A 9,904-nucleotide genomic window follows, 5' to 3' on the forward strand; every position below is an offset into this window, starting at 1 on the left:
AGTATCAAAAAGAGCCTTACTTAGTTCCCCAGGAGGGAAAAGAGCGTTTCATGGTTCTCTGTTGGGGTTTCTGCCCCCAGCTCGTTAAGCCGCCTGCGCCCCCGCCTGCTCATTCCGCCCCCGGCCCCACAGCCTGCGGCGATGCTCCCTGGCGCCAGGGAGGGCAGGCTTCGGCTGAGCTTGTTGCTGGGCAACAGGCAGTCCCGCGGCCGCCTCCCCCGCGCGCCTCATCCCGCCCCCGCGGCTCCTCTTAATATGGATTTAATTAGTGTACTTTTTACCCTCACACTGTAAATTGGAAACGGAATAGGGAAGCGATGTTCCGCGGTGCCGCAAACCAGCGCGCAATCTGTCTTGAACAGCCTGCTCGGCACACCACGTACCTCCCGAGCGGATGGCATAAACCTCAGGGATCCTCCCAGGAACAAATCGCGGGGCTGTTCATGTAAATCAGGAATTTAAGAGGAAGTTTAGGTCTAACGTGGTTGAGGACCGCAGAGACAGGAGGTGACGGGATTGTGGAGGCGGGGGGGGGGGGGGGGGGGGGAGGGGGCAGGGCGCGGGTGGCGTGTAGGGCGGCAATTGCTATAAAGCAATCTTCTCAACGACCCTGTAGTGTTACCGTCACAGGCTGGTCACAGTTTAGACACTCACGATGGGAGTTTACCTGTTATCTTTGAAATTTAAATCAGCACCAACTTCCCATTAGGAGGGCTTTTTTTTTTCCTCTCTGCAGAAGCGGTCTGGACACCCCACCCCACCCTATCGCCCGTGTTTCTCTGTCTTCCTTCTTTCCTCTTGCCTGCAGTAACACCTGAGGTCACCTCTGCCTCACAGGTTCAAGTCCAGAGGTGTGGCAGTTCTGGAAGGGTGAAGCCAGGACAGAAGTTCTGCAGGCAAAAAGCTATCTGGAGAGGAATAGAGTCTATTTATGAAACCATTTTAAAAGGTCTAATAATTTCTTCCAGGAAAAGGCCAAAAAAGGGAGAGAATATGAGTACTGGGTGGGCCCAGCTTTATAACTGTGTGTTGAGGGATGATTTCAGTGTAGCTAGCTCAGTGAAAGCTGTTTAGGTCTGGAAGTGGGGGGTAGGGATGCTAGAGGAATGTACATTAAGACAGACATTGTTATATCTATTTTAACAAAAGTGACATCACATACAGAATATGGGATAACCTCCCTTTTGTGGGAATACATTTTTCCTAGCAGAGTCAATTGTTATTTATGTATACAAATACTAACATGGTAAAAGGATGGTGATTGTGTTAAAGCAAAGCTGCCGATCAGATCTATTTGTTTTTGGAATGCAGCCAGATACCCTTGCGGGACCAATTTGACACCCCTGGTAATATTTCAAGATGTATTACAGTTCACAAAGAGCTCCACTTACTCATTGCCTATGCTCCTCCCTCCCCATAGCCTGTAGGATAGGTACTGCCAGTCTTATGTCCCACAGAGGAGAGAGATGGAGCTGGGAGAATTGGGTGACTTGCCTAAGGTCACTAAATGAGTAAAAGGCTAAGGTGAGACCACCTTGCTTTTCTGCAGCAGGACACTGTAATGGAAGACAGCACCGGGATGCCATCCCCACTCTCACAGCTACTAGCTATGAGGCCTGGACAAGTTACCTGCAATTTCTCTAGGCTTCAGTTTCCTCACTTTAAAATCAAGATACTAACAGTACATATCTTATAAGGTTGTGGTTAATACCTGGCACTCAGTAAACACAGGTCATACATGCATTACCCATAACCTGGTCTCCATTAGGTGAGTGAGACATACTCAAGAACAACCTCCAACCTACTCTAAAGAAAATGTAAAACTTTATTAAAAAGCTTGCTCTGGATATGACTCATACATATCTACATCAACAATTAACTTCTCCCCCATTAAAAGGAGTGCTTTTCTTTCCTGAGACAATTCTAACCAGCTAAATTGCCTTCACCTATAAACAACTATATTTTTTTGGTCAGTTGTTGGAAATACCCTTCCACAGGTGTACCTCCTGCTAGGCAACTTATGGTTCTTAAAAACTTTCATATGCATATCAAACTACAATTTCCAACTGACTTACCTTATAGTTTTAGAAAGTGTTGGTCTGCAAGGAAAAAAGGAGTGGTTTCCAACACCTGAGTTTTAGGCTTATTAATCCTAAATTCTTGCCAAATGTTTTACTTCACTTGGAAAGCTTAAGGTCCACCCTTCTGAAACACGAAGTTTCTTCTGGCAGTTCAAGTAATCCTCTTCTGATTTAAGTGTGCAATAAACATTAGTTATCATCGTTACTACTTTGCTGGTTTAGGTTTTGCCTTTCTCAAGGCAGCTCATACCTGTGTTTGTGACCTTTGTTACCTAGTCTCAGTCAAGCCTCTCTTTTACCATGGAAAATCTCTAATATTTGATTCTGTCTTCTAGACCTTCAGCTACTCATACTGCTATAATTATTGCCTCCCACAATTTTTCTACAGAGGCAGAAGATTTAATTTGCATTTTAAAATAATTTATGCAGCTTAGCTAGAGTTCCAGGCAAGGAATGCGGGAAGGGTCAGATCAGGGCCTACGTATGTACAGTTTTTGGCTACCATATGTGTGTGGTTGACTCCTTTATTTTGCAGAGCAATCCAAACTCTTTCAATAATAGAATGCTTGAAAGAAGCAGAAGAAGGATGAGGAGAAAAAGAAGAAATTAAGTAGATAGAAAAGAAAAATACAGCAGCAAGAGCTGTAGAATGTTTAAGGGAAGTACATCATCGCACAAGCAGGAACAAAATGGGAGGCTGTTTATTTCATTGCTTAAATCAAAACATTCCATGAGGGACTGCCTTAAATAATTTCAGAGGCCTCAGTGATACATATATATGGGAGGGGAACCCCACTATCCTGTACCACAAAAACTATTTGATGTAACTAATGACATGCAAACACAATTTGCAAAAGCAGAGCATTATCACAATATGAATAAAAAGGGGTTGAGTGAGCAAACAGATTCCACATCTTTAAAACAGAAGAGCCATTATAATAACTACACTATGTTGAACCTGGGAAATCTTGGCAGTATCTGCAAACCTGCTCCATTACAGATAGAAGCAAAGGTCCAGAGAAGTTAAGCCAGCCTTCTAAGGTCACTGAGCAAAGAGATTCTGCATTTGCTATTTTGGAAGAAGTTGTCTTCTTTCAAGTGGATTTAAAAAATGGTTATTGGGGCCGGCCCGATGGTGCAGTGGTTAAGTTTGCACATTCCGCTTCTGGGCGGCCCGGGGTTCGCCAGTTTGGATCCCGGGTGCGGACATGGCACTGCATGGCACGCCATGATGTGGTAGGCATCCCACATATAAAGTAGAGGAAGATGGGCATGGATGTTAGCTCAGGGCCAGCCTTCCTCAGAAAAAGAGGAGGCTTGGCAGTAGTTAGCTCAGGGCTAATCTCCCTCAAAAAAAAAAAAGGTTATCACATACTTTTTGTTTGTACAGAACTTTCATATAATTACTTCTTTTTACATAAATTTATTTAACTTCATTTAGCGTGGCATTTCTTTTTTCCTCCTCTTTTCCCCAAAGCCCCCCAGCATATTGTTGTATATTCTAGTTGTAGGTCCTTTTAGTTCTGCTATGTGGGATGCCACCTCAGCATGGCTTGATGAGTGGTGCCATGTCCGCGCCCAGGCTCAAACCAGCAAAACCCTGGGCCGCAGAAGCCCAGCAGGAGAACTTAACCACTCCGCTACAGGGTGGCCCCCTAATGTAGTTGCTTCTTAATTACACCCATTACTATTTACCAGTTATTTTTCTGGTGTAATGCTGTTACATTTTTCTTTAAATATTCACTTACTGCACTGAAAGGCTCAGATGGAAAACCACAGGTTCCGAAACAGGGCACAGTGGTGCAATTCACAAATAAATCACACTTTAAAAAAATTAAATATTCATGCCAAATCAAAATAACCACTCAACAGTGCCGAAGACACATATTTATATTTCACCATAGACAACCCAAAATTAAAAGTATTTGCCAAAATGTCTCTTTTCTCCCATTAAATCACCTTTACTCCCAAGTTGCACTTGTTTCCTAATATTTAGCATTCACAGTACAACTGAATTAATTACATTCACAATGGTCACAATGGTTATTCTATGTTCAAGACTCTAGAATCTTGACTGCCTAAAATGAGGTAGATAAATGTTTAAGGGTTTAGTTACTTGGGACTAATTTCCTTTAGATCTTGATCATTTATTTTTTTAATAGAATTTCAAAATATTTAGCAAAAGATTGAAAATGTCTGAGCATTTTGCCTAAAAATGGAAAAATATAATTTCAAAAGGCTATGAAAGTTTTTACCTCATTTCAATTTAAAAACGTGATAAAAGCATCAAATTACAAAATCACTACATATCTTAAAGCTGACAAACAACCCGACATCACGCATTTAAAGAGACCCTTGCTCTAATTCTGGCTTGGGAGCGTATAGATGCAGAAGCATTGGATTAACTCATTCAAGGGGCCAGACCAGCTGCTGCCCCTTAATGTGGGATCCTAAATTTCAAGTCTCCTCCAAAGTTCAAGCCTGACTTTTGGCGTTCTTCGTATGAGGCTCTCACTGGCATCCCGAACGCCATCTCTGGAAATATGTCAAGCTTCAGACAGAAGCTAGAGGTGTAGGCCCACCTGGGTAAAAGAGGCGGCAGTGGACAAAGCTGGAAACAGGATGCAGCCGCAGGTGTCGGGCCGCCATCTTGGGCAGGCTTAGACTGAGGGGCAGGCCTGATAAGATCAACAAGGCCGTAGCCTCAGGGACCATCAGGTTGTTGGGGGCAGGCTGGGCGCCAGACCAGCGAAGGGCCCCGGAGTGGGTCGACGAGAGATTTCCGAAAAGGCCGGCAGGCCACCACGGGTCTTTGTCTTTTTACGAGGAGCCAAGGGCGAGGCACCCAAGAACTTGCTGACAGAGCTCGACTTCCTCAAGCCGCGAGCCAGGTCCTGGAGCATCAGGTCGTCAGCCAGGACGCCCAGAAACGCGCTGGTGGTGGAACTCAGGATGGTGGCGGCCACCTGCACCGGGCGTCGGGCCGCAAGACTGCCACCGCCAGTGCCATCGGGGTCGGTAGAGCCTCGCAGGCCGGGGTCGCCGAGTAGCCGGCGCAGCGCATACGAGGCGCCGGGCCGCAGGTACTGGTAGGCGCGCCGCCCGCTGTGGTCACGCACGTGCACCTGCGCCCCGAGGCGCACCACCAGCAGCACGGCGGCATCCTCGTGGCCGTGCAGCGCCGCCAGGTGCAGGGGCGTGTAGCCGCCATGCGAGCGCGCGTTCACGTCGACTGGCGCGCCCCCACGCCGCGCGACCTCCACCAGCTGCAGCGCCATCTCGCGGTCGCCGCTCTTGGCGGCCCAATGTAGGGCCGTGAAGCCAGACATGAAGTCCCGTTTGGCCGCCAGGCCGCTGTCCCGCAGCAGCAGCCCGTGCAGCTGAGGGGTCCAGCGGCCACCTGCCGCCCGCACTAGCCACTCGTGCTCGGCGGGCTCCAGGGGCACGGCGGACGGCGGCGGCGCGGCGGGCACCTCCTCGGTGTCGGGGCTCAGCAGGCGCGGGCCGGCGCGCGACAGGCGCCTCAGGTGCGGGGAGCGGCCAGGGCCCAGGCTGAGGCCCAGGCCGGACTCCTCTACGGAAAGCCGCCGTAGCAGCAGCGGGGAGCTTCGCGGGCTCGGCTCCTCCGACAACTGCCTGCGCAGGCCCTGCTCCTCCGCCCGGATCCGGAGCGCGGCGGGGCCCGGGACGCAGCGCACCGGCAGCATGCAGGGCTTCGGCGGCGGCGCGGCGCGCGGAGGGGGTGGCGGGGGCTCTTTCGTCGCCCCAGGCTCAGGTTCCGGATCTGGCGGCTCGGCGTGGGGTAAGGCCTCCTCCGATGGTGCCCTAGACGGTGGGGCCACGTCTGCAGAGACTCCATCGGAGGGCTGGGTTAGCTCAAAGGCTGGAATCTCGCGGTCGGAGGGCCCCCCCGACTGCTGGACCAGGTCTAACAGCAGCTCCCCGGTTGGCTGAGTGGGCTCAGAGGCCGGAGGCCCGGGGGTGTCCTGGGGCTCTGATGGCGGGGCCGGGTCCTCAGGTGGTTCCACCGACTGATGCGCCGAGGCCAAGGATGGAGCCCCCGAGGCAGCGGTTTCCCCCTCTGAGACGCAAGTGATCTTCGACGGAGGGGCTGGTGCCCCGGGGGTGCTGGGCGGCACGCAGGGCGGCAGGGGCTCTGCTCCCTCCCGGGCCCGCGGCTTCTTCCTCAGCACCACGAACTTGACGCCGTCGAACTCCTTCACCACGGCCACGTCGTTCACGAACTGCTTGAAGCGGTCCCTGCGGGCAGCGCGGCCGCGCGGGTCGCCCGCATCCAGCAGCGGCTTGAAGCGGCTCACCAGCTCCGAGTTGCGCACCTTCCCGCCCTGCTCCTGCAGAAAGCCCAGCACCGCCGCCTGGCTCACCCCGGCGGCCGCAGCGGCAGCGGCCGCGGCCAGCGCCATGGTCAGTGCCCTCCGCAGGGGAGCGGGAGCCGCCCCCTCCCGCCGGTTCGCGGCTGCTGGGGCCGGTGGACGTCGCAGCAGCCCCTGGGACGCGCCGGAGGAGGGTTCTGGGAGTCACGTCCGCCTCGGTCCTGCTCACCTGATCGTTTTCACCGAGGCCAGATAGGCGTGTCCCCGGAGCTGGACCTCGGTCACGCCCACGCTACGGGGCCGAGGTGTCTCCAGGAGGAAGGCGCCGGGGGCCGCGGCGTACACCCACCGCCACCGCCCCGCCGGGCCCCCAGTCTTCGGGGTAGGTTTCTGCTCGTATGTTCTGTCCAATGGGCGCCGGGCTCCATCCTCCGCGCGCGGTGCTCGCCTTACAGGTGACTGCAGCCACCACCGCCGCGGAGGGAGCGAGGGAGTGGAAACTCTCCACCCCCCTCTAATCCGGGAATTAAAGGCGCAGTGCCGCGCTTCAGCGCGGCTCCGAGTTGCTAGGTGGGCGTGTTCCCCGGGGATGCCGCGGTCGACCGGCGAGGCAAGGATTTTTATTCCTTTAAGAAATATTTAACCACCACAAAATACTGGGCAGTTATTTTAAAATAATAAATAAATAATAAAGCAATTTGTTTCAAGACCATCAATAGCTCTCCAATCGTCTATTGCGTTTCATGCAGGAAAACAGCTTCATGCAATTTGCAGCAAAGACAATTCGCTGTGCGTGGCAATGTGTGTTACCCCAGGTTTAGAAGAGACGTTTAAAAAAATATCTCATGATAAATTAATACATTTTCACATCGAATTTTGGGACTAAAACCACAGGAAAAACAAAGGAAGAAAAATGTCACTTGAAATCACTTAATATTGGGAAATATTTTCTTCTCCCCTCCCCATACACATATGTATATATGTTTATGCTTTAAAATAAGAAAGCAAAATTGGAATCATGCTGTTTTAAAAACTTCTTTTAATCCACAAATATTTGTTCACCATCTAGTTTGTGCCAGGACCTTTTCAGGCTGTGGTACGTCAGTTAGCAAGACAAATAAAAACCCGTAATCTAGTGGAGCTCACATGGGTGGGGGCAGAGGGAACAGGAGTAAAATGGTGAATCTGAAAACTGTATAATATGCTAGATAAGTACGATGGAAAAAATAGAGCAGGATAAAACAGAGGAGGGCAGGTTGCAATTTTGAACCCTGTGTTCAGGGTAGGACTGGTGAAGGTTGCAATTAAGCAAGGACTTGAAGAGATCAGGAAGTTAGGTAGCCAGGTGGAGGAAGAAGCTTTTTCTGGGAAGGGAACTGCCAGGGCAAAGGTGAGATCAATTTCTTCATTTACTGTTACAATACTTACTAATGTATAACCAGAGGCACCATATTGTAGTAGTTAAAGAGAGCAAGACTCAAGTCAAAATTCCTAGCTCTTGAAGCCTGACTCTACCCTAGGCTACCTGCTTGACCTCTCTGTGCTTCAGTTTTCCTATCTGTAAGGGAGGGATGATAATAATAGGACTTATCTCATCAGGTTGTTGTGAGGATTAAGTGAGAAAATAAACACAAGACATTTAGAACAATGGTTGGCCCACAGAAAACATTCAAATTATTATTAGTAGTATAGCCACTACTATTATTATTACTTATTGAAGAGGAAAAGAGAACATAAAATGTGAAGGGTCCCCCTTTCTCCAGCCCCATTCCGCAGATGTAATTTCTGTCTTCAGTCTTGTTTCCAGAATGCATATGATTTAATCTTCTTTTTTCTCTTACTTTATATTGTGAACATTTTCCCCCATGACAATAACTATTTTTTAAAAAAATATATGATTTATCATGATAGCATCAAATAAACATAGTTTTACACTTTTTTTCTTATAGTTGGTAGTCTATATTGTTTCTACTTTTTAATTCCTTGGAATGGTGCTGCTTATGTATAAAACTTTGTCCACACTTCTGATTAATTCCTTAGGACAGAATCCTACAAGCAGAACTTCTAGGTCAAAGGGAATTAATTATTTTTAAGACTTGAAACTTATTGTAAGTTGTTTTCCAGAGAAGTTATAGCCCCATGGAAATACCTTGTCTTTCCCTAATGGGCATTGAGTAATATCTTTTGTTAATTGGAGAGGCAAAAAAAAAATTGTATCTCACTCTAATTTCCATTTATTTTATTACTAATGAAGTTAAACACTTTCCCTCATTTATTATCTATCTGGATTTGTTCTTTCGTGAATTGCCTTTTTCCCTTTTACTCATTTATTAATATTTTCTTGTTGATATGTAGCTAATAACTCTTTATTATATATGTTATAAATATTTTCCCAGTTTATTTTTATTTATTTATTTATTTTTAAAGATTTTATTTTTTTTCCTTTTTCTCCCCAAAGCCCCCCGGTACATAGTTGTGTATTCTTCGTTGTGGGTTCCTCTAGTTGTGGCATGTGGGACGCTGCCTCAGCGTGGTCTGACGAGCAGTGCCATGTCCGCGCCCAGGATTCGAACCGACGAAACACTGGGCCACCTGCAGCGGAGCGCGCGAACTTAACCACTCGGCCACGGGGCCAGCCCCAATATTTTCCCAGTTTATTTGCCTTTTAATTTTGTTTTCAGATGATACTTTCATTTCTAGACCACTAGTTTTTAATTGTAAATATTGTATCCTTTTGCTTAAGAATGTTAAGTGCAAAGTAAGAAGGTATATCTCCTATTTAAAGGAGAACTTTTAGGATCAATTTACCCTACAGTATTAAGCAATCTACAGTGTAGATGGAGTGCCCTTGGAAGAAGTCTTTGTGTTTCTAATGTACAATGATAACTGTAATCAGCTATCATTTCTGTCTAAATATTACCCCTTCTTTAAACCCGGCTCAAATCCCATCCCTGTAAATTCTTCTGCAGCTGCCCCAGGTGTGTCATCCTCTTCACTTCTGTAATGTATTTCATTAACATCTATTGCCCATCTTTGGGTGCAAGGCAGTGAGCGAGGTATTCTGGGAAGGAGACACAACCCACCTTTGAAGAGTTTGCCACTTAGTGGAGAAGAGAAAAACACAATTAATTATGCTACACATCCAAATGAAATGAATGCTCCATGCACTTATCGGCGGGTAGATTCTGAGAGGGGCACCTGAGGAAGTCTTCAAGAGGCAGGCTGTGAGAACAGGATAGGCGAGTGCTTGGAAGTTGGACTCTGAAGACCTAATTCAGGGTAAACAGTGTCTAGTGTGTTTTCAGTTTAGGGTGTGTGTCAGAGATAGGGGTCACAGATGGAGGACCTTAAATGCTAGTTAGGACTTTATCCTGTTTGCAGTAGAATGCTGTTGAAAGCTTTCTTTTTTCTTTTTAAAAAGTAGCTTTAATTATTTTCTGATTATAAAATTAATAATGATGTTTTCCCAATTCTCAATAGTTTTCAAAA

The 9,904-nt window shown here is 47.8% G+C and overlaps 1 protein-coding gene across 1 annotated transcript; it reads right to left on the reverse strand.

Moving 5' to 3' along the window:
• Nucleotides 1–2,764: 2,764 nt before the first annotated feature.
• On the reverse strand, nt 2,765–7,124 carry SOWAHA (sosondowah ankyrin repeat domain family member A). Its single transcript, XM_008512579.2, has one exon. The coding sequence runs from the start codon at nt 6,503–6,505 to the stop codon at nt 4,796–4,798; it is 1,710 nt and encodes a 569-aa protein (XP_008510801.2). The 5' UTR covers nt 6,506–7,124; the 3' UTR covers nt 2,765–4,795.
• Nucleotides 7,125–9,904: the final 2,780 nt, after the last annotated feature.

This window comes from Equus przewalskii, chromosome 13 (assembly GCF_037783145.1).
Source record: "Equus przewalskii isolate Varuska chromosome 13, EquPr2, whole genome shotgun sequence".
In the NCBI taxonomy this organism is placed as follows: domain Eukaryota; kingdom Metazoa; phylum Chordata; class Mammalia; order Perissodactyla; family Equidae; genus Equus; species Equus przewalskii.

Excerpts from the sequence above, each read along its gene's own strand:
- SOWAHA (XM_008512579.2), bottom strand. The coding sequence starts at position 6,505 with ATGGCGCTGGCCGCGGCCGCTGCCGCTGCGGCCGCCGGGGTGAGCCAG.